Below are 23349 nucleotides of genomic sequence, written 5' to 3'. Positions count from 1 at the left end.
AGACTATAGGCCATAGGCTAGTCTAAGGAACCAAATCACAAGGATTTCAATGATGCAGAAGAGTGGCCACATGTGGTGAGAAATTCAAAACACACTCTCCCATACTCTGCTCTCTTTCTTTCTTTCTTTCTTTCTTTCTCTCTCTCTCTTTCTTTTTCTTTTTCTTTCTTTTTCTCTCTATCTCTTTCTCTCTGTCTCAGTGTGGGTGAGTGGGGGGGTGTTGTAACATGTGGAACTAGTTTGTCCTGTTCTATTGTGAGTGAATTTAACCACTTCTATGGTTTGCCACCATATGTCTCTATGCCTCTGTTTCACAAATACACTGATGATGCACGTATATTAATGCAGTAAGCTAGGGCAGTCATGTTGATTATTTCAGATTATTCTGCTCCAAAGTAGACAGGTCTCACTGTAACCTGTAACCTGTAATTTACTCTCTAGCTAACCTTAAGATGGACTAATGAGAGAGTTGTGTAATTGGCTTTTCAAAGTTAGTGTTGTAACGACAAAATTAAGCAATACTTTGCAAAGCTAGTGGCTGTATCACTATCGAATGGGCCCAAGGCTACCTCAACTTTATTGATCTTCTGAAAGCATTATTGGCAAAACATGATTTAGTTATTTAGGAGGTATTATTAACAGGAGAATTAAATTGAACAGGATTAGCTGCTCTTAACTTTAACAGAGTCACATGTTTGGCTAAACATGATTTATAGCATACAATTGCTGGTTATTGACTTAAATTTAGAATTTAAGACTGGCTCACTTTTTGGCACTTTTTCAGCATCACAGATTAGAGGTTGACCAATACAGGTTTTTCAATGGCCGATGCCAATCTTTTCTTTAGAAATCAGGGTCAGCTAATGGCCGATATATGCAGCCAATATTTTTTTTTTGCCAATATCTGGCTGTTTTTTCCTCTATTTCCATGATCAAGAATGATAATATGAGAAGAATCTAAGCCTTTCACTTTTCTCCCAGGAAAAACATTGTACCCAAAAGTTCTGCTGGTAATTTAATTGACAAAATGGGCAGTATGCGTCATATGTGTTCCACACTAGGCTGTTTGCGGTTGCGCCAGACTGGTAATTGGCTTAATATACTCGGATATCGGCCGATGCGATTATTTAAAAAAAATGGCAAAAATCGACCGATTAATCAGTCTACCTCTACTACATACCTGAAGGAAAAAGAAAGTTGGTACAGTAGGTCTAGGCCATTCACAATATAGCTCATCTTCATTAGTGCATCTACATTCTTGAGAGCCTATAACAATTGATCAACATTGTTTCAGGCATTATGTTTTATTGTCTCTTTGAGATATAGTAAAATCAGGCCATGTTTCTTATCTTTTCAGAAAGAGTTAAGCCTTCCACGAAGAGGAAATATGTGAGTATATACAAATGAACCCAATCACTAAGGTCCACTAAATCTGTTTGTCAATCAGAGTGCGGGCAAAGCAAGATGTTAAAATGTTTTAGAACTTTTAGGAGCTCTTATATCTAATTAACCCCAGGATTGCCTGTAACCATAAAGAGTCTAAGGGCGGGGGGGGGGGCTTGGCAACCTGTTCTCCTTGACTTGTATGTTGCTTACAAATTTGAATAAAGTGGGTGAAACTGTATTTTTATTCAAATAAAAAAAGAAATATGTTATGGTTGTACTTGGTAATGATACGGTAGACATTAAACCAGTTTTTAATCACCTCATTTAATCATGTTTAATCACCAACATTTAACATAGGATATCACACTGAAATGGTCATCCTCACTTTGGACTATGCAAAATGAAGGGGGGGAAAAGAGCAGCATTTCCTGATACTTAGGGCTGCAACTAATCATTATTTCCTCAAATGCCTTGTTTTGTCCATACTGCCGAGATATTTGGTTTAGGTCTACTGTCTTAGAAGAGTAAAGCCCTTTGTCCATACCGCCGGGATATTTGGTTTAGGTCTACTGTCTATTTTGTTGGTGCCACTCAATAAAATCTATTGTTTATCCAGGGCTTGCCAGTTAAACATTTCGGCATGTGCGTGGTAAGTGACCGTGTTTCATGTTGGCGCCTATTTGCGGAGCACTTAAATAAAGCTGACATTATTCAAGTTTAAACGGCTGCAATCAGAGGGTTTATAGATATTGTCCTTAAAAAAATGACAAACTGATTAACCATTACCAAAACAGTTGGCAATTAATTGACAACTAATTGATTAATCGATTCATTTTCTCAGCCTTACTGACACATAATGCTAGGGTGCGTCTAGATTTCTAGGCTAACATAATGCACACATACCCCAAACAATAATACTGAGTGAAGAAGAAGAACAAGAAGAGGAAATGTGACTTGTAACAGTTGTGTCATGATTACTTTATGGTCGAATGCATCAGGCTTACACATGCAACTGTATGCTACACACACTACCATTGAGCAGAAATTTGGCATGTGACGTAGGGCCTATCCGAATGAACTCTATGATCTCGTTTCAAAGGCAACATCCTTCGGTGACAACTTCCTCCTACATGTTTTTCTAGTGTTAGCTGGTGAAATCGTCTTGTTTGTAAGCCTACTGTAATAGTCATGCAACTATATTGAGACCGCCAAAGGTGATACAGTGTTTTGTAACTTTTCAGAGGATACTTTTTAAAGCGTCAGACGAGAGACCTAGGACTTCTTTTGCAGTTTGGGTGCTATGTGTCATTGGAAAGAAAAAACGCGATGATGGCATCTCTTGCCACAAGTCGCCTGTCTACTCAAATTTCTTACGTGATGGAGTCTACTCGTCCGAGTTCTGAAACTCTGACTACAAAACTCCCATCTTCTCTCTGGATTTACTAATTTTGGACCTGGATAATTAATGGTATTTTTATGAAATCGTCGGAAAAAGTGTCGCCTCTTCTCAGTCGACAGCATGTCCGATCGAAATTATTGGACAGTGTGTTCCAGTTATAAAAGCCAGCTGGTGACGGGAGCGTTACTAAAACGCAATAAAGGGTAATTAACCACTATTTTATCAGTTACATACCATGCTACTAACCACCATTTTATTTATTAAAATTGAAATGCGTTTGCTTTTAGCTTGGCTGGCTAACTTGCGCGTAGACCTGAAGTTTGTTCTGGGTAGCCTAGATAACAAAGTAGATTATAATAATTGCTGACCTACGTTTTAACAAACGTTATTATGTTTATTCATTGCGAATGTTAGTTGAAATTCGTTCTGTGGACGAGTTCGAGTGGACGTTCTTTGTGCGCCTTACCAATAGCTATTTTACATCCGCCCTGTTTTGTTTCCAAACGAGTAAACGTGGCCATTGCAAGCACACGCGCTTTTGTATGCATCGTCTTGGGGTGGCCAGCCTCACCCCCACCCCACCCTCCTCAAAAAGCTTTACTGTTCATTCTGAAGGATTTTATACTCGTACAAAACCAATGCTCCATTTAAACACTTCTTATGTAAGGCTATTTTGTGCGTTGGTCACCTTACATATTTGAATGCGACCGTATGTTGCACAGAGCTCACCTTGTCTGAATGGTGTTTGGGTAAGGGACGGCGATAATTTCGCCTTTACATGATGTAGGCTACAAACACTTGTAGCCTTTGCTCTAACAATATGTTTTTTTACGTAGCACTAGCAGGCATTTTGTTGTCCTGTTATTAGACATTAGGATCACTGGATAATCAAAAAGGCCCATCGCCAATGATTTACATGGCAAGAGAAATCAACTTTTCATAGGCGATCGCTAAAGGCCCCTTTAGATTTTTTTTCTGCCTAAATTTTTTCAGCCTGATTCTCTCTTTAGTTTCATGCATGTCTTGTAAAATTCTAATCAGTTAATTTAAGCTCAAGAGCCAGACAGACTACAGGTAGCCTACTTTGAAATCTTCAAATCCTATCCCAGTTCCCCTATTTCAGTATGATTTTAGACTTTGCAGAGTTTGCTTGTTTGGTTTCATGCTGACCTAAAAATGTCAAGCGATGTCAAATCTTCCATCTCCTTAGTTTTAGGTCATTCCCTTTGATATTGCATGCATGAGTTCAAAGATGGCACAGCGCACAGTGTACAGATTTTCTTAGGGACTACATAACAGTCTACTAATTTGCTCATGTGTGGGATTAGACATAGTAGACATAAGAGTATCCTGAAATGTGTACCTTTTGGGCCAACAGTAAAAACAAAAGGAAAAGCCTGGCAGTTGGGACCCCTTCACCAACACTGTCTCGGCCGTTGTCTCCTCTACCTTTCCAAACAGGTAATGATCATGCTATCTATTCAGTCAAGATGGAAAATAAAACTTTGGAAGTCTTTCACTAAAAAGTGTTTAAGATGTACCTTTTTATAGTTTAGGTGTATGTGCCTGAAACAGAGCTTTGCATTCATGCATGTAAATGGTCTAATTAGGCCCACAATTATGAATCTTACTATGTTTCCTTTCAGCTGGTGGTAGTCCATCAGACAGTCCAAGAAATGTTTCAAGCAGCGCATCAGTCAACTTCCCCTTCATACGAAAGTAAGATGTGTTTTGTACTTTTATTTGTTTACTTTATTGTAGCGGCGTTGCACCTTAAAAAGCTTGTTACCAGTATTAAATCAATTATTTCATACTTTAACATTTTAAATTTCCAAAATTGCCCAACATGGAATGATGTAAGGACCACAGTGTACATTTTAGAGGAGACTTTCACCACTTACAGCAAGTGTGGCATTATCCCGAGGTGTCCACTGCTCTTTCTGAAGGTCAGCAGTGCAGCAGAAACATCCTCTGTGTTCGGTTTTGCATCTCAAACTGAAGCAGGCCACCACATTACCCTGAGGACCTAGGGACTTGATATTTGTTGTAGCAATTACCCAGAAATCAGTGCACAGCCTACTTACTCAAGGCTGCTGCGATTATGGGACGAAAACTCATTCCCTGTTATCAGTGCCATGTAACAGGAAATTGCAGTAGTTCTCAGGCCCTTGCTCCCAAACCTCAGTCAGATGTTATGTTGATTAATCCCTTAGCATGTCAATATACAAACATAACATCTCAAAAAGTGTTGAACAGAGTCAAATACTAATTGTATCAAGCTCTCTGCTGTTCTTGAAGATAATTGAAGCAACAGTAAATGTCATTACATACGAAGGTTTCTTAAGCAGATGTATTCTCAGTAATTTAGACATGGACTCAATTCATTCCATGTACATGAGAAATATTTTGAATTTTCATACCATATCCATCCTTACCCAATTCATTATGTTTATTCACAGAAATGTTAGTCGATGTCTCACTTCTAAACATATTACACAAGCCTCTGTAGTGGAATTAACGCCACTTGCTATCCACACCTTAACTTAATCGGTTACATGAGAGGAGCTTAACCACCATCCATTAACACTGACGCTGGCTGCGGGAAAACAACTGCTTCTGGCCCATATAGACTGGAGGGCACACAGGTGTACTCTTGTTTGCCATGACTCACTGAATAATGATTATCTACCCTTTGTGTCTTTTTATTGTACTTTAGTATTGTATGTTATTCTCATTGTACTGTTCACACATGCTAACAGAAAGGCGTTTCCTGCTAAGAAAGTGCTTCGTCATATCTGTTAATTTCTATTTAGGTGACTGATAATAATTCCCCACTAGTGTTTTTCAAGCTTTCCATTGAAGCAGACTCCTTTAGATGTGTAGATTTTAGGGGACCCAGTGCTTGAAGGCTAAACTCTATTTTTTTTATCTTGATGTGGTTTCTTATAGAGCGGATGCAAGAAGATGGTCAGTGGCCTCCCTGTCCTCGGGTTATGGAACCAACCCCACCAGCTCCTCCGTTTCTGTGAGTGGAATGTGGTGATCTCTGTGTAGCCTCTTTGACTGTCCATTGTTAAGGTGAACTCAGAAATCGGTTTCTTTGACAATGCTCATTCTACCAAGAAGAGGCAATTTGTTATTGCCATTGCCTGCTCATTTCATGGGCCATGTGAAAATCTGGAACTTTTTAAATGTTGTAGGAAAAACAAGGGCCTATGTGCTAAACAGCTATGAATATAGTAGATGATAGTCGAGAGAAAGTTGACCAAAAACAAGCCCTCTCTTTGCTTTGCAGTTTTATATCGTAATGCATGGAACCCACAATGAGGTCACCATCTCTCAACAATGTGCCATTGAGCTGTTGTCAGTGAAGTCTTTATGTAGCGGGAAGCACAGAGTCTTCTCTGGTTTCCTCCTTCAAGCTGTTATCCTGTCATACGCACTGCCTCTCATTCTCCTCTGGTGATATCTGAGCTTGGGCCTGAGGGATTGTTTTGAAATTCCAGTCTGTGTGGCAGGCATCCCATGAGACCTGAGGCCAGTTATGGATAAAACGATGATCTCAACCTCAGGCATATTTAGACTCAGTTCCCACAAAATAATAGGCATCTATACATGGAAGGTTTAGCATGTTGCTAATGTGTTTTAAATCCACCATGTCTGCTTCGAGACTTGTTCATGGAGCACAGCAATGAAGACCTTAACAATTTCGACTTGCCAAAAGAAAATGTCATGATGCCATATGGCTCACCACAAGAGACAAAAAAGAACTCTCAATGAATGTGGGTTTCTGTGACCGTCTAACGACAATTCAGAAAAGCAGTCAAGCATTTTGACGAGTGGTTGCTGTTAAGTGATGCATGCTTCTCCCCTTGCTTTTTCTCCTCCAGTCCCTGTCCTCTTCTCAGGAGCTGCTCCACCAGTTTCCCTCTCAGCCCACTCTGGACGAGCTGCGCTTCCTCTCCAAGCACTTCAGCAATGAGAGTGTGGCCGATGAGGAGGCCCAGCACCCGCCTCCTCTTCGCCGCTCCCGCAGTCTCAGGTCAGTGCCTTCAAGGACATGGGATCTCCCATAGTACCGTGCTGCAGTTAAGCAAATTTAGTTTGTTGATGCTAGGGTATTGGTATTGTATCAGGAATTTCAGGTTTAGCAAGAATTTGCTGGTATCTTACAATAGCAGTTGTATAGTCAGCACTGGATACTGGAAACCTAATAAAGGTTTCTGGTTTGCCTTAGTGATTTTGCCTACAGCTGTGATTGACAAATCAGAAAGGGAAACCAGTCTGTTGTAAGGGAGGGGTATTGACATCATTACGACCAGCATTCCTGTTTGGTTAAACATTTCATGAGAAGGACTGTATGCACATGCAAAAACACAGAAGGGCCAGGTCCTCATAACCGCATGCTCTTTATGTCTGTAAACACAACTGAGAATGAAATAACAGGATAGATGTTGCTCCTACCTTACATAAGATTAAGATCCTGTTCCTATTAGTTGTTTCCTGCTGGAAATATTTGATTGTTTTTTGTTGTTGTCCTTTTTACAGCCCTGGACGCACATGTGGGTCATTCGATAATGAGATTGTCATGATGAATCATGTTTACAAGGAGCGATTCCCAAAGGTAAAGGGCTACCACCCCAGGATAGTTGGGATACAGCATTGCATTTTACTGCGTCAGTGCACTTACTATTTGAAACATTTGTCCCATATCCACCTGGTCCACAATAGCTTTGTCAACTCTCCATTTATAGTCTCTGTTTCAAGAAAGAGTAAGCAATCTAAAAAGTTGAAAATGTTCTGCTGAAGTTTGAATTCAGAGTATTAAAGGTAAAGTAGAAACGTATAATGGCTAGCAGTGTGATATACCAGAAGCATTTCTTCAATATTGTAACGGTTTAACACTGTAGCTATTATGTTTGCTACATGATAAATAGCGTTGTAGTGTTAATGGTCCAGTGTAATTGTGCACATGGTGTAAGGCCTAGCACATGAGCTGATGTTTTTGTTGGAGCTGGTGGTATCAGTGTTGTGTTAGTGTCGGTGCTGCAGCGTGATGCCTCACATGAGCGTGGCCCTCTCCCTCAGGCCACGGCTCAGATGGAGGGTCGCCTGCTGGCGGTCCTCGCCGACTGCTGCCCGGACAGCGCTCTGCCCCTGGCCGATGGCGTGCTGGGTTTCATCCAGCACCAGCTGGTGGAATTGGTCAGGGACTGCCTGGAGAAGTCCCAGGAGGGCCTCATCACCTCCCGCTACTTTGTGGAGCTCCAGGAGAAGCTGGAGAGGCTCCTGCACGAGGTGAGAGAGCCAGGGTGATGACCCCCCTCCCCATACACACACACACACACACTCTTACATCCACACTCCCCTACATCCACACTCCCCCAACTCGGGGAGCAGCATTCTCAATGAAGGCATTGTCACTGTGAAAAGTCAGGGAAGGCTTTGAATCTGCCTGTGTGTGAGAGTGGGAGAGGATGTTTTTGCCGGATCAAATAGGTTTATAGTTTTGAATTACATGCAGTATCTTTTACAGCTTTAACTGGTTTGTAAATTTGCTCCTTCTCTCCATTTGTACCTCTCTCTGGATTGATCAGGCTTTTAGTGCCTTTCAGTGTGTTGAAGAGTCTGCAGTAGGAATGCATCAAAGACTGCTAAAGATGTAGTAAAGCTGATCTATAACAGCTAACAGACAGGCTTTGTTGTCATTGAATATTTACCTTTATTCCACTGCTTAGTTGAATTTCCCATTGTTCTGCGTTCTTTAGAACGTGTATTAACCTTATGTTATTTGCACACTTATAAAGTAGATCCATTTTTTTTGGCCGTATCACACTCGTATATTAATTCGCCAAACTCATTGTGGTGTTTAAATGAACTGTCACTATGCATCTGAGCTGTAAAATACAGACGTTCAGAACATGGCAACATTGTAGCATATGACTGAGGTGGCTTTTAGCCAGTTGGATGGCAGTAGGCTGAGTAAAATACCGATGTTTCAAAGTTAAGGTTAATCAGAATCCTGGGATATGCCCGCTTGACAACTGAAGAGATGGAACTAACGACTGGCCTTTGGCCATAGCAACCATCCATTTAGAACTAGTAACGGCAATTTGTCCTTCAAGTTGAGAAATTAGTTGATATGTGTCTGAAAGAAGTAGTTCTACAAACCAGACGGTGTTAGCGATTAAAACAGGAAATGAACACCACACAAGTGGCAACAGTGGAATAAGCGGGATAATGGACTCCAAATGAATGCACTTACGAGGTTTAAACGCCCCTCCGCTGCAAGTCAGGGCCGTTTTACAGCCTCAAACGTGCATATATTTCTGTGAACCGAACGCCGTGTTGTACGTTATCTCTTACTGAATACCCCCCCTGATGTTCCGTGTTCCTGTTCCATGTGAGAACTATATCACTGATTATTTCCAGTCTTGTGAGTGGTTCTTCATCTACTCTTGAACATAACTTCCTTGTAAAGTGTTGGCAAGAAAAAAATATAATTTGAAGTTCCTTGTATCTGGGAAAAGCGGTCTTTCAAGTCAACTGATCACTGACATGTTCTTTTGTATTTAGGTCTGTTTATGTAACTGCTCATGGTGACTCATTTTGGTTTACTGGTAGCTGATTGTTTGGATTTGACATTTTTCTTTTCAGGCTTATGAACGTTCTGAAAGTGAAGAGGTGGGCATCATCAGTAAACTTGTGAAGAAGATTCTCATCATCATATCAAGACCTGCAAGATTACTAGAATGTCTGGTATGTGGAAACAAATGATCGGCTCACATACACTGTGGACTTGGCTGTCGGGCGTTGACAACATCCTGACACAATATTACTCATTCACTGACAGGAGTTTGACCCGGAAGAGTTCTACCAGCGCCTCGAGGCTGCTGAGGACCATGCCAAAGAGGGCCAAGGAGTGAAGACAGACATACCCCGCTACATCATCAGCCAGCTCGGCCTCACCAGGGACCCTCTGGAAGGTAAAATGAGCCACCTCAGGTTGCTCTCCTTCATGTTGCAGATGACCTATGAGGATGTACTGTACCAGTCCAAAGTGTTGACACACCAACTCCTCTAGTAGGTGGTTAAGGTTATGTCATTTGCTGAGAGTTGGAGAGGGACATATAAACTGAGATTAATTGAATTTAGATCAAAATCAGATTGTGCGGTTCATGGTGACTCCCGCTGGCCAGTGTGAAGCAGGTGCACGTTCCTCACGGTGTGGTCTTGTTGCTGTTGTTCTAGAAATGGTGCATCTTCAAGACAGCACGGGAAGCACTGTGAAAGAGTCCAGTGACACTCTGGAGGTAAGAGGAACAGTGTCATAAAGACGTGAGTCATGTGTCTGACATTCAAGAGTGGCAGTCAGAGACTCGGCATGAAGACAGACTCTTGTTCAGATATCAGGCTATTTGTAGGCTAGGCTATTTGTAGTGATGCATCACTATAAGGGGGTCTTTTGTGTCCTGTTTGGCGCCTTTAGAACCGGCTTGGCTGTACCCCTCCCAGACGAAAACCACTGGAGAGGGACTTTGAGACCATTAAGCTCATCAGTAATGGGGCCTACGGGTAAGACAACTCCTTTGACACTGCTGTGTATACACGCCTATTGGAGAGCTAGTGACAACAAGCACTGGTCAAGTCATGTCTGTTGAGGGCTTTGGGAAATGTAGCCACTGTGTGTTGGTCAGTTAAGATTTGAATAAAGTCAATGCAGCACAGCGATGCAAAGCAGCATGAGTGCACATAGAAGTGTCATTTTATAGGGCTGCAGAGATCATAAAATATCAAAGTGTGTGTGTGGTACCTCGGCTGTTCCATCCTTTGGATTAATTTCCCTTTGTCCTCACTTCCCCTCACATTTGAGCATATTTGAATCTCCTCACTGGAAAATAAACTGGTGTTCGGAAACATGTTCTCTTTTAACAGTGCTGTGTACTTGGTGCGTCACCGGGAGACCCGGCAGAGATTTGCCATGAAGAAAATAAACCGGCAGAACTTGATCCTGAGGAATCAGATCCAGCAGGTGTTCGTGGAGCGAGACATCCTGACGTTTGCAGAGAACCCATTTGTGGTCAGCATGTTCTGCTCCTTTGAGACCCGGCGGCATCTCTGCTTGGTCATGGAGTATGTGGAAGGCAAGCAGCATTTTCATTCTCCTCTGGACCCACCTCACTTCTCATCTCTTCTTTAGGACCATCTCTTGGGTACCGGTCTGGTTTAGTCATGTTGTCTCCATGCATTTGCAGGTGGGGACTGTGCCAATCTGCTGAAGAACATGGGACCTCTCCCTGTCGACATGGCTAGAATGTACTTTGCAGAGACTGTTCTAGCCCTGGAATATCTTCACAACTATGGCATAGTGCACAGGGATCTAAAACCTGACAAGTGAGTTCTAAGTGGAACATCAGATGTGGTGATATGGTATAGCTACAGTTTATCTTTGTGATGGAGTGCTTTCTCTACACTGATGCCTTTCCCTCTGTTCTCAGCTTACTGATCACATCTATGGGACACATCAAGCTCACTGACTTTGGTTTGTCAAAAATCGGGCTGATGAACATGACTACAAACCTGTATGAAGGACATATCGAGAAGGACACGAGGGAGTTCATTGATAAACAGGTGAGCATCTGCCCTGTGCATGCTGTATATTTCAGAAACATAGATAGATGTTTTTCTATGCTATCTCTCTATCTATTTCTCCATCTATCTATCTATCTATCTCTCACCCTCTTTCTCGCCTTAAACACGGCAGGTCTGTGGGACTCCCGAGTATATTGCTCCAGAGGTGATTCTTAGGCAAGGTTATGGCAAGCCGGTGGATTGGTGGTCGATGGGCATCATTCTGTATGAGTTCTTGGTGGGCTGTGTCCCTTTCTTTGGTGACACACCTGAGGAACTGTTTGGGCAGGTTGTCAGTGGTGAGTAACACTTCTGATGTTCCATTTAATTTAAACCCCATTCAGCAACCATCCAACCAAGCGCCAGCTTCACTACCTCCTCATGGTGTCATGTCGGAAACATGCGTATGGTCAAGGCATTTATCTCTGCACTATCTTTTGCACGTAGATGATATCATGTGGCCAGAAGGAGATGATTCTCTTCCTGCTGACTCTCAAGATCTGATCACCAAACTGCTCAAGCAGAGCCCCCTCGATCGCCTGGGAACTGGTGAGTTTCACTGGCAGCACGGCAGCCCCAACACTTTGAAGTGTGTGTGTGTGTGTTTGTGTGGCCCCTGACGGAGTGTCTTCTATCTGTGTGTGGCCGGCAGGAGGAACAGGGGAGGTGAAGCATCACATATTCTTCCGGGGACTGGACTGGAATGGACTGCTGCGGCAGAAAGCGGAGTTTGTTCCACAGCTGGAGACCGAAGACGACACAAGCTATTTTGACAGTAGGTGGAGCCTGAGACCTGTAAATGACCGCATTCTGTGTGTGTGTGTGTGTGTGTGTGTGTGTGTGTGTGTGGGCATTTGTCAGTGTTGCTGAGTTGCTGCTTCCATTACACTTTTTGCTTGTGCCGGTCCACAGCTCGGTCAGACCGATACCAGCACACCGGCTCAGACGATGACGATGAAACCAATGACGACGAGTCCTCCCAGGAGATCAAGAAGTTCTCATCATGCTCCCATCGCTTCAAGGTGAGATGGTCATCCTCTGTGATACTCGCATCCTGGGCCGTGTTTCCCAAAAACCATTGTTGCTAACTAAGTTACCGAAGATGCTAACTAAGCTAAATCCATCCATTGCTAACTAAGTTAGCAACTTTGTTGGTTGCAATGCAATTTCCCATTACCAACCAACTAAGTTGCTAACAGGTTAGCAACTATGGTTTTGGGAAACGCACACCCCTGGTCTTCATCATTTCACATAAATCCTCAATGACTGTCAACAATTCACGCAGCTCAGCGGGCCTCTTTTGTGCGTTTTGATAGACCGACTGTGCGCACGTGTGTGTTTCTCAGGTGTATAGCAGCTCTGAATACCTGGCGTCCCCATCCAATCTCAGCCTGTCCTCCTCGGAGCGCAGCTGCAGTGAGGAGAAGGAGGACCGGTGGGATGGTCAGCCCTCTCCGTTCAGAGGAGACGCTTCTCTGCTGGGCCTCTCCAGTGATGCCTATCAGGGTGGACCCAAAGCAGCAGGGTGAGGATTAAGACGTGGGAATCTCAACAGTTCAAAGTTATATGAAGGACTGTTATTAAGGTGTATTTTCTGCTGTGTTGTGGATTCATGACTCCTGTTTGTTATGGCCACACAAGTATGGGGTGGTTTTGTTTGTCCAAGACAGCAGTAGGGATGTAACGGTAAAATTATTTTACGGCAAAATTATCACGTTTTTTGGTATTATTGCGGCATAAAAAGACGCAGAGTGGCTACATGATACAGTATACGTTTTGCGGTGAAAATGTTCCGCCTAAAATCAGGTGTAACCTAATCTGAATCGCAGTTAAATCCATCAATTAGACAACAGAATCGGTAGGGTACCCATTTTTTTTCATTGTACCAGGCCTACTGTATGTCAAAATCAGGCTCGGATGAAGCTGGGAAGGATTAAACACACGGTTTTCACACTGGTAATCAACTGCGATAATTATGATATTTGAAATGAAAACGGTAATTGTTATCGTCAACATTTTTATCGCGGTTTACCACTATACCGGTAATCGTTACATCCCTAGACAGCAGTCAGCAAGAATCTTTTGTAAGTATTCCAATTTCTGAATTTGAATTTCCAAATGTTTGTTAACTGTTTTGCATTTGTGTGAATCCCATCTGTGTTTCAGCCCTCGTCCCAGAGCAGCGTCCAGTTCCTCTCCGTCAGAGAGGAGTGGCAGTCCAAAGGTGATGAACAACAGTCAGAGTTTGGACACTACGCCGACACGCCTGCCACTTGCAACTGAGGATGAAGGTCAGCGGCCACTCTTTACTATGCAGTTTGTACCACATGGGCTTAGTCTATTCTGACTTGGTAATAAGAGAGATGTAGAGAGAAGCATTAGCGCACACATTTGTTTTTATTCTAAAATCAAAAATTTAACTTTGAACTTCTTTTACTGGTTCAGATGGGGGGGGGGGGGTGCACCAAGGAAGGGGGCAGCCGTGGACTACTGGTTAGCGCTTCGGACTTGTAACCGGAGGGTTGCCGGTTCGAACCCCGACCAGTAGGCACGGCTGAAGTGCCCTGGAAGCAAGGCACCTAACCCCTCACTGCTCCCCGAGCGCCGCTGTTGTTGCAGGCAGCTCACTGTGCTGGGATTAGTGTGTGCTTCACCTCACTGTGTGTACACTGTGTGCTGAGTGTGTTTCACTAATTCACAGATTGGGATAAATGCAGAGACCAAATTTCCCTCACGGGATCAAAAGAGTGTATATATACTTACTTATACAAGCACACATTTGAAAATCTCACTGCACGCAATTTGACCAATGACCAATGTTAACTGACTGATTTCAGAATTTGACGCAATTGGATAGCACTACGACAGTCATCTGTTTAGCTGATCAGATACACAGATGTGATTGGTTCCCCGCAATGCAAGGGGCAAAAGTAACATGCATCATTACTCATTGCCAATTGATATTGTCTCCTGCGAGAATTCCCATGGTAATGGATATTTTTTAATAGTATGTCCTGAACATAAAAAGAAAATATTTTTTGTGGGTCCTCAACATCTCACACATTAAGCAAATGCCTAATGTAAAATAATAATAAAAAAAAAAATGCTAGCAGAAATTACCTTTTCTATTCCAATGTGTTTTTTACCTAGAAAAAGAGTGTGTTTCAATGCAGTGAACGGGTGCATAGTCTTGTGAAATCCTCATATCTTAACTGACAAAATGTTTATTGTTAGTCACTTTACTGACCGAATCTAGACGAGGGAGGGAGAGGGAGGGGTATTATATAAGCTGTGCCTGTGTGCGTGGAGCTGGAAGTAATGTGTGTGTGTGTGTGTGTGTGTGTGTGTGTGTGTGTGTGTGTGTGTGTGAGAGAGAGAGAGAGAGGGACCCCTCCCCCCTGACAATTGCCCCTCCACAGGATTTAGTTTCAGCTGAATTCTTACACAACAGATTTTACAATTGGATGGTTGTACAGGACTGATTTGACTCTGATTGGTCTGTGTAGCTGGTTTGCCCAGTTGTTGCTAGGTTAGCCTTGTAATAAAAGATGTTGGTAAAAACGAACAATGGGGGTAAAATTAAAGATGAAAATGTACATATGTTGTCATGAGTTTTTCAACTCAAGGCTATTAAAAAATCATTCTTGTGGGCCCTAATTTATCAGGTTGGTAAAGAGCGAAATCTAAAGTCTTACTGAAGATAATTTGATAATGTGGCCAAACCTGTTTGCTAATTTAATACAATGAGCAAGATCCTGAGATCAAACATCAGTGGATCAGTTCAATGTACCCACACACCACACGATAGCTTTAGTTTAAAAACCACACGATAGCTTTAGCTTTAGTTCCTACACATGTCCTTGCACTGCTCCTCATTTAAATTAGGGCCCTATGTGTCAAAGGGTTTTCTTCTTGTTTTGCCTGGAATACTAATAGTCTTAATCCATTTTGTTTTCTGTGTGTGTTTTCTGTACATTTGGGTTTTGTTTTGTTAGAGGGTCTTGTCACCAACCTACGCCGCATCCGTCTGCGCAGCAATTCCACCGGTACTAGGCCCTCACCTCGTCGAGATAATAGGGGCCCTCGTCGCCTTGGCCAGCAACTGGAGACTCCAGAAAAACAAAGACTCCCTCCTGGATGCAAACTTCCTAAGTCAGCCTCAGCATCTGGCCTCTCCCTCATTGTCACACCAGGTAGGCTTGCTGTTTTGTGTCACGCTCCCCCCTGGGCATGAACCTGGGCCCCACTACCGACATGAAGAACTAAAATTTAACATCTCTAGTGTGGATGTTTTTAGAGTTATTAAATGATCTTTAAACCCCATGGTTTTATGTCTTGGAATAGAAAAGCATGGAATGAGATTGCACTAGTGATGAGCAACACATGACTGGATGGCAGAATAGAAAATGAATATGCATTGTGTAAATATATTAAATAACATTAAATACATTTAACACATATATTTAACACTGCTGTCAGGAGATATAGTATAAGTATAAATACTCTTTTGATCCCGTGAGGGAAATTTGGTCTCTGCATTTATCCCAATCTGTAAGTTAATGAAACACACTCTGCACATATTGAACACACAGTGAGGTGAAGCACACACTAATCCCAGGGCAGTGAGCTGCCTGCAACAACAGCGGCGCTCTGGGAGCAGTGAGGGGTTAGGTGCCTTGCTCAAGGGCACTTCAGCCGTGGCCTACTGGTCGGGGTTCGAACCGGCAACCCTCCGGTTACAAGTCCGAAGTGCTAACCAGTAGGCCACGGCCAGTGTTGGGGAGTAACGGAATACATGTACCGGCGTTACGTATTCAGAATACAAATTATGAGTAACTGTATTCCGATACAGTTACAAGTTAAATAGTTGGTATTTAGAATACAGTTACATTGTTGAAATCAATGGATTACATGACGATACTTCTCTGTTTCATAAGTTTGTTCACTCACTAAATAAATTAAGGCAAGTCCATTTCCCAGAAGCTCCTGAAAGCAATCTATGATGAAATTGTTTACATGTTTAAATCCAAGCCCCGCCGTCTTGCACTAGCCTCAAAACGCAGCCAGCGCGCATTATGGACGCGTCATATCGGAGACCCTGAAATGACTGTTTGCACAGCAAATTACGAGTAAAATAAGTGGAGGTAACTCCTGTTCCTCACTGATCGTGGTTCTTGATGTCTGTTCAAAGGATATTTTCCCAAGTATTAATAGCTCAGGCTACTTCGGCCAATCGGTTACACAGTTTGCTAAGCAATAAGCAAAGCCTAGTTCACGTGTTGATTTAGACCTAGGCAATAAAACCAATCTCTAAAATAGGCACTGCATTCTAAGTTGTTTATTCTAACTTAAAATAGCTTTTATTTTTTCTAATTAGATCTACATTTACGTTTTAAAATGAATTATATGGTGCAGCCTCTGAAGAATTATTCTTGCGAGTAGGCCTAGCATATTTTAACGTGCGGTTTTTGATTACGCGATCACGTTCATTTTGAGAGCACTGATATACAGTAGCCCATAGTGTTTACATGTACAGGTCATTTGCGTTCCACCAGTCATATGCGCCCCTCACTTGTACTGGGTTGATGCCACCGAAAAATCTCACAGGCACACCTTAATTATAATTTCTGGCTACGCCCTTAAAGTAGCCTATTTATTTTGTTTGTTTTAATTAGCCTAGTCGCCTGCTGTAGTTTTAGTGGTCACCTTGCTATTTTAAAGTTGTATCAGGTAGCTTAGGCCTAGTTGACTTTACATTCTCCTATGTGGGCCTAACACAGCCATTTGGAACAGATGAACACACCAGAATAGGCCTGTTTAGTAGGCCTAAGCAGGATTTGATGGCCACATTCCAATGCAATTCAATGCGGAAGTAATCTAAGTATTCAGAATACGTTACTCAGATTGAGTAACGTAACGGAATACGTTACAGATTACATTTTTGGGCATGTATTCTGTATTCTGTAACGGAATACGTTTTGAAAGTAACCCTCCCAACACTGGCCACGGCTGCCCCTCAATATATAGAATGGAATCTGACAAAAATGTCATTATTTTTGTTGTCTTGGTTATGGTCGCTGGTATAAGCTTACGGTTTCCCTGTTCCATTTGGCTCAAAAGTGGTTACTGGGAGCTGGGGACTTGCGTCACACTCCACACACCACATTCCAGTTGTAACTATTACCATTTGGTGCTAACCATTTCTTAGGAGTTGTTTGTTGCTGGTTGTTACCGGATTAGCGATGACATTTCAAAATGCATTACACTTTAATGCTTGCAAGCGTTGTAGCAACATGATTACAGCTAGAAGTTGGACATTATTATACCTACTGATTTAATTAAATACAAATATGACAGAATCGCTAATGAACAGTACATTTCTATGGCTTTCATTTATTATTGATGGGTGTAGCCATATTGGTTTCTTCAACTTGCCAAGTTGGAATTTTGACTTAAAGGTGCAGTCAGGGATTTCACAGAAAGTCGCATGTGTTTATGTTTAAATGTATTAACAGACGCCTTTGTGCAAAAAAAATACTTTTATATTTTAACTAAGGTCCAAACGAAACACAGCAAAAAGGTAGCTCACCCCTACCTTCAGTATTCCCAGAGATATTCCACGCAGGGTTTTGTTTTTGTTTGGGGGACAGGCTGCCCACACTTTGTTTGTTTCCAGTTTTCGGAGCCTGGGGCCTATTGCACAAAAGCAGAATTAAGACATCCGGGATAAGTTACTGAGCTGCGTTCAATGAATCCAAAACACAAGTGTACAGGCTTAATTGGTTGCACAAAGACCAAACCAGGATGAACAGACACAGATTCATCAAGTCAGGTGAAACCTATCGTGGATAAGTGCGCGCTCACAACTCCCTCAAATAGACCCCGCCACCGATCAGATTCAATGATTCACCATGGCAACTAGAACGCCTTAATTGCTTCTTATACGGTGTTAAGTAGGTAGCAATAGCCTTTTCACAACAGCAACAAACAGCAACACCTCTGTTCAGGAGAATATTGCAACTAGTGTCGCGACCACCACGCGCAAAATGGTTACGGCGCTCCCATGACGTCACATTGTCGCATGACAGGTCGGGAATGGCGATATGTAAAAGTTAATTAATGATCACAAACGTTTAAATAATGACAGTGGGTCTAGTTATATGTGATAACAATGTGTAGTGGACAGTGGAATAACTATTGGTTTCTGTTTGTGGTGACTGCTGACTGAGATAAGGGATGAGATTAAATAGATATTGGAACTTAGCCTGGTCTGGAGCAGGCTAGCTCCACAGAATAAATCGCCATGGTGACTTATTAATATATCCAGCTGCCCCCTATCCCGCTTTTGTGCAACCGGATCACGGATAAATTGAGCCAGGATAACCAAGATATCCCGGCTTAATCCCTTATCCTAGTTTTGTGCAATAGGCCCCTGGGCTGCCTACAGAGAGCGTATTTTTTGTTGTTGTTGTTGTTTTTTCTAGAGTGTACTCACGGAATGGGCATCTTGTGAGGAGATGATTGCTGAATGTGACAAATTTGATTGGCTTGAAAAAGCGTAAAATTCTATTGAAACTCCCTACTTTATGAATTACGACCTCCGAGTACATCTGCAACGCTCCATGTTTGTTTGGATGTTTGCATGCAATAATACGTACACAATAAGTGTGGACCCATCTACCCATGCCATTCATGCTGTCGTCTCGCCCTGCTTCTCTCTTTAGACGAGATGGCAGGAGGCCTCCCAAAAAGCCCCATGTCCTCCCACTCGCTCTCCTCCAACCCGTCCTCACGGGACTCCTCTCCCAGCCGGGACTTGAGCATGGTCTGTCTTCGCCCGCCCATCATCATCCACAGCTCGGGCAGGAAGTACGGCTTCGCTCTGCGGGCCATCCGTGTCTACATGGGAGACACTGACGTGTACACGGTTCACCACATGGTCTGGGTGAGTGTCCTTGGAGGGCGGCAGGGAACAACACTGCTACTGTTGGGGTGGATGCATCGTGTACAATATGTTCTTTTTGAACTGGGTGTATTTTAGTCCTCTGCCTGAGGTTGTGTCTTGCTCTCTGCATTGTGATACCAGAGTGTGGAAGACGGCAGCCCAGCCCATGAAGCAGGACTGAAGGCTGGGGACCTCATCACTCATGTGAATGGAGAGTGCATCCAGGGTCTGGTGCATACGGATGTGGTAGAGCTTCTGCTGAAGGTACGTGAGCGAAGTCACAACAACAAAATGTGGCCTGATTGAGGTTTTTTTTTAGAAGAATACATTTTTTAACAAATTGATTGTCTATGTGCATGTAGAGTGGGAGTAAAGTTACACTGCAGACAACCGCTCTGGAGAATACCTCAATCAAGGTCGGGCCAGCCAGAAAGGCCAGCTACAAAGGCAAGATGGCGAAGCGCAGCAAGAAGAGCAGAAGGAAGGAAGGTCAAGAAAGGTATTTTAAGAAAGCTTTCACATTCTCATTTTTTTTGCAGTCTTTTGTGATCATAGCTCTGTGAAATAGTGGTTTATCATTCGCTCAGAATGCACTTTTCACATTTCCATCAATGCACCTGTTTTTCTGTGCGTGTGCTAGTAAACGCCGGAGCCTCTTGAAAAAGCTCCCGAAGCACAACCCCACCCTCCAGAACAGCCGCAGCTTCTCTTTTGGGTTCCATCACTCTGCGTCGCCCAGCGACAGCCTGTCGGACTCTCCCACGCAGAGCTTGTCTCCGGGACCCAACACACCGTGCAGGAGCCCAGCACCTGACTACTCCGCTGGTAAGATGCAGAACGGTCTTGAGGTGCTGCACAAGAGATGAAATGTGTCAATGTAGTGGAGGCCTCAACTACTCTGTTATAGGTCATTTTTGTTATGTTGAGTTGCGTTTTGTGCATGGACTGTTACCACTACAAAGCTAATGTCTGCTAGTGTTTGGGATGTGTCTGTGAGTGCCCGTGTTTGTGATTTCTTTTCTAGACTCCAATTCTCCTCAGAGCTCCTCTCCAGGCTCCAGCTCGCCCAACTCGCCCATACCTCAGAGCCGACCAAGCTCTCTGCACGTCCTTGGCTCCAAGATCCGCTTCAACAAGGCCGGCCGCTGCAAGTCGACCAGCAGCATCCCCCCTTCGCCACTGGCCTGCAACCCGGCGTCCACGCAGCCGCTCTCCCCGCAGTGCTCCCCCTCGTCCCTCCCGGTAGGGCTCCCCAAAAGCCTCCACTCCTACCACGGGAAAACCCTCTCCCCGCCGACCATCCCCCGGCAGCCGGTGCGTCCCCGCAGCGCGGAACCGCCTCGCTCGCCACTGCTCAACAGGGTCCAGTCAGCCGAGAAACTCTCCGGCGCGTACTATGGAGACAAGAAGGCCTACACCACGCGGCGGCACACCATGGATGCCCCCCTGGCCGAGAGCGAAAGCCTAAGCGACTGTGGCAGCGACGTGGCCTCCGGGTTCGTCTGTGTGGGCGACCACGCCCGGCAGGGAGGGTTCCTGGGTGGCCAGAGGCTGCGCTCCAGCGACGTGGTGGTCATGAAAAAACTGAACTTGTCGGATCGTCGGGACTCCTTTAAGAAACAGGAGGCCGTTCGGGAGGTCTGCTTCGATGACCCCAACGAGGAAGAGGAAGAAGAGGAACTGGTCACCATGCCCTCCGCCGCCATTCCAAGCAGTCTGCCACGGTATGCAGCAGCATGGATCACATCAGACCGACCGGGAGAAGCCTGTACAGAGAAAAGCCCAAACCGTGGTACCAAACTCCAGAAGAGTGCAATACAGGGACAGACCAAGGGCAGCCGGTAGAGCTTAGCGCTTGGGGATATATCAGACTATGACACACTAAATCAGGGGCTTCCACATGATTGGAGCTGTGGATGAAAGCTTACTTTTAGGCGATACTAGGTAGATAATAGAAGAGGTCATTTTGAACGTTTGTTACAACACAGTGAATGAAAGATGTGCCAAAATTGGGTTCTACTCGTTTTGATTAGTGGAAGTGTAGCATATAGAATACATTTTTGTATTTCCCTACTTTTTTTAAGGAAAATAAAATACATTTATTTATTATTCTTAACAGTTTAATACCTTAATCGTTAAAACTGGGAAGTGAAAGTGATGTGGATTTCTTGTTGATAATTTGCACACATGCCCATGGTCCTGCTCTTAGGTCATTCTATTCATGTTTTCATGGCTACATTAACATCAACATGACTAATTAATGAGGATGTTTGCATTTTGTCTTTCATATTGACTTTCATCAGAAAGATAAAATGAATAACAAATGATGGAAAGATTTTGAAACTTATTAATACCAATAACTGTTTGCAGCTATGTCTTCCATCCATTTCCACTCTGATTTAGCAAATGAAATGACTACCCTCCTAGCATAGTTGTTCTCCTTTTTCTTTTGTAGGTTTTTTGTATGTATCCCATCTCTAAGTGTTAAATCCTGGTGCCTATGAAATAGGGTGGTGTGATGTGACATTTGTCCATATAAAATGCTCCAGATGTACCAGAATGTTAAATTAGGTGAATATGAAGAACATGAAATGCCATGTCTGAGCCAAACCCAATATGACATTACCAATCCCTCAGCACATGATTAATTCAGTCAGATGTGCTTGATGACGGCAGATATTTTGCTGGTGCAAACATAGTTTTGAGAACATTGTTAGTGGCAGTCAAATGTTCTAGGTGGTAAAATGGGGAATTAAGAACTGATTATGTTTGCTGTAGTGATATTATCTGTAATTTAATTATCTCGTGTGCATCTTCCTTCTGCATCTAACTATTTAGAACAAGACATGCATGACTATGTCCTTAGCTATGTAACTACTGGGTGTCAGTAAATGTTTACATTCTAATGTAAAATTTGATGCTAATCATTTTACCTGAAGTACCTTGAAATTGTTAACAAGGACTTTGTTTTTATTTTTGTTTTTACGGTTATTTAAATGGTTTTGTTTAACATGCATATATAACAAACCGTTTTTAGTGGTAGGCTATTACACACATTTCTGCATAATTATGTTCAGTATTTGTCATTGAATTATTGAACTGAAAATATTCTCCACTTTCAGTCCACTCTAAATTGTGTTGCCGTTATTGATGCCCTCTGAATTGTCCTCACGGTTTTGTTCATCAGAAAAGATGTTAAGACTCAATAACATATGCAGAACTGATCCACCAGCATTAGAATGGATTCACTGCCTGTGTGACAACTATGCATTATTTATGAGGCTACATTTTAAAAATAATCAGTCACTCCCATTTTCTTAGCCATTTCTGTCCATCTGAAAATGGAATGTAGCACAATGATGTTTTGTTTGACAGTGGTTATTTCACCTTGGAGATTTGGGTTACGCATAATGTAAACTGTAGTGGTGAAGACTTTGTTTCACTGTTTGGAATATTTTAGAAAATGTGCACAGGTGTATTTTCACCATATAGAAGTATGCCTAACTCTGGGGTCAGTTAAGTGAACTTTATGAATGTTGGTTTAATCACTTTTTAAGTTGTTTATCATGTCTGTCTGAGTTTTGGGTTTGTCATGTTGTGATGCACAAATGGAAACCGTTTTAACACAAACTGCTATTAATGCTTGGAGTATTGCAGTTGACTCTGTCTGACTATGGTTATAGCAACCAGGCTCACCTGCTTCAGTGTGAGATATTTATCCACCACTAGTAGATCTATGTAATGTTTACGTCAGTCTCATACACTAGCCTTTGTAGGTTTGTTGTGCCCTGATGAAAGGTGATGTGTTTTTCTGTCTCCTTGTCTGAACAATGCTGACAATAAATGAACTACCCCAAGAACAGTTCAGCACTAATTGTTTTATTAATTAACAATGCCTAAATTTCACCTAACTAAGCATAACCTTCGACATCAATGAAGGAATCTATTAATTCATAGATGATCAATCATGTGGAGCAGACAGTTGCCT

At 42.9% G+C, this 23349-nt stretch overlaps 1 protein-coding gene across 1 annotated transcript; it reads left to right on the top strand.

Annotated features, from left to right (window-relative positions):
• Nucleotides 1-2483: 2483 nt before the first annotated feature.
• Nucleotides 2484-23221, top strand: mast3a (microtubule associated serine/threonine kinase 3a). The gene is made up of 26 exons (XM_076295441.1): nt 2484-2988; nt 4164-4246; nt 4432-4504; nt 5735-5810; nt 6676-6827; nt 7334-7409; nt 7874-8083; nt 9443-9544; nt 9639-9771; nt 10037-10098; nt 10275-10360; nt 10721-10929; nt 11041-11179; nt 11284-11416; nt 11550-11715; nt 11864-11965; nt 12069-12191; nt 12329-12438; nt 12763-12941; nt 13583-13707; nt 15412-15609; nt 19141-19361; nt 19503-19625; nt 19724-19860; nt 20002-20186; nt 20386-23221. Exons 1-26 carry the CDS (start codon nt 2906-2908, stop codon nt 21204-21206), a joined length of 4107 nt encoding a protein of 1368 aa, XP_076151556.1. The 5' UTR covers nt 2484-2905; the 3' UTR covers nt 21207-23221.
• Nucleotides 23222-23349: the final 128 nt, after the last annotated feature.

The sequence above is a fragment of the Alosa pseudoharengus genome, unplaced genomic scaffold (assembly GCF_046254945.1).
Source record: "Alosa pseudoharengus isolate Yale_2024_CS ecotype anadromous, Long Island Sound unplaced genomic scaffold, YU_APseudo_1.1 YU_APseudo_1.1_scf_2, whole genome shotgun sequence".
NCBI classification, from domain to species: Eukaryota; Metazoa; Chordata; class Actinopteri; order Clupeiformes; family Clupeidae; genus Alosa; species Alosa pseudoharengus.
The sequence above is the reverse complement of the archived record's forward strand: the minus strand, read 5'-3'. Positions and strand labels throughout refer to the sequence as shown.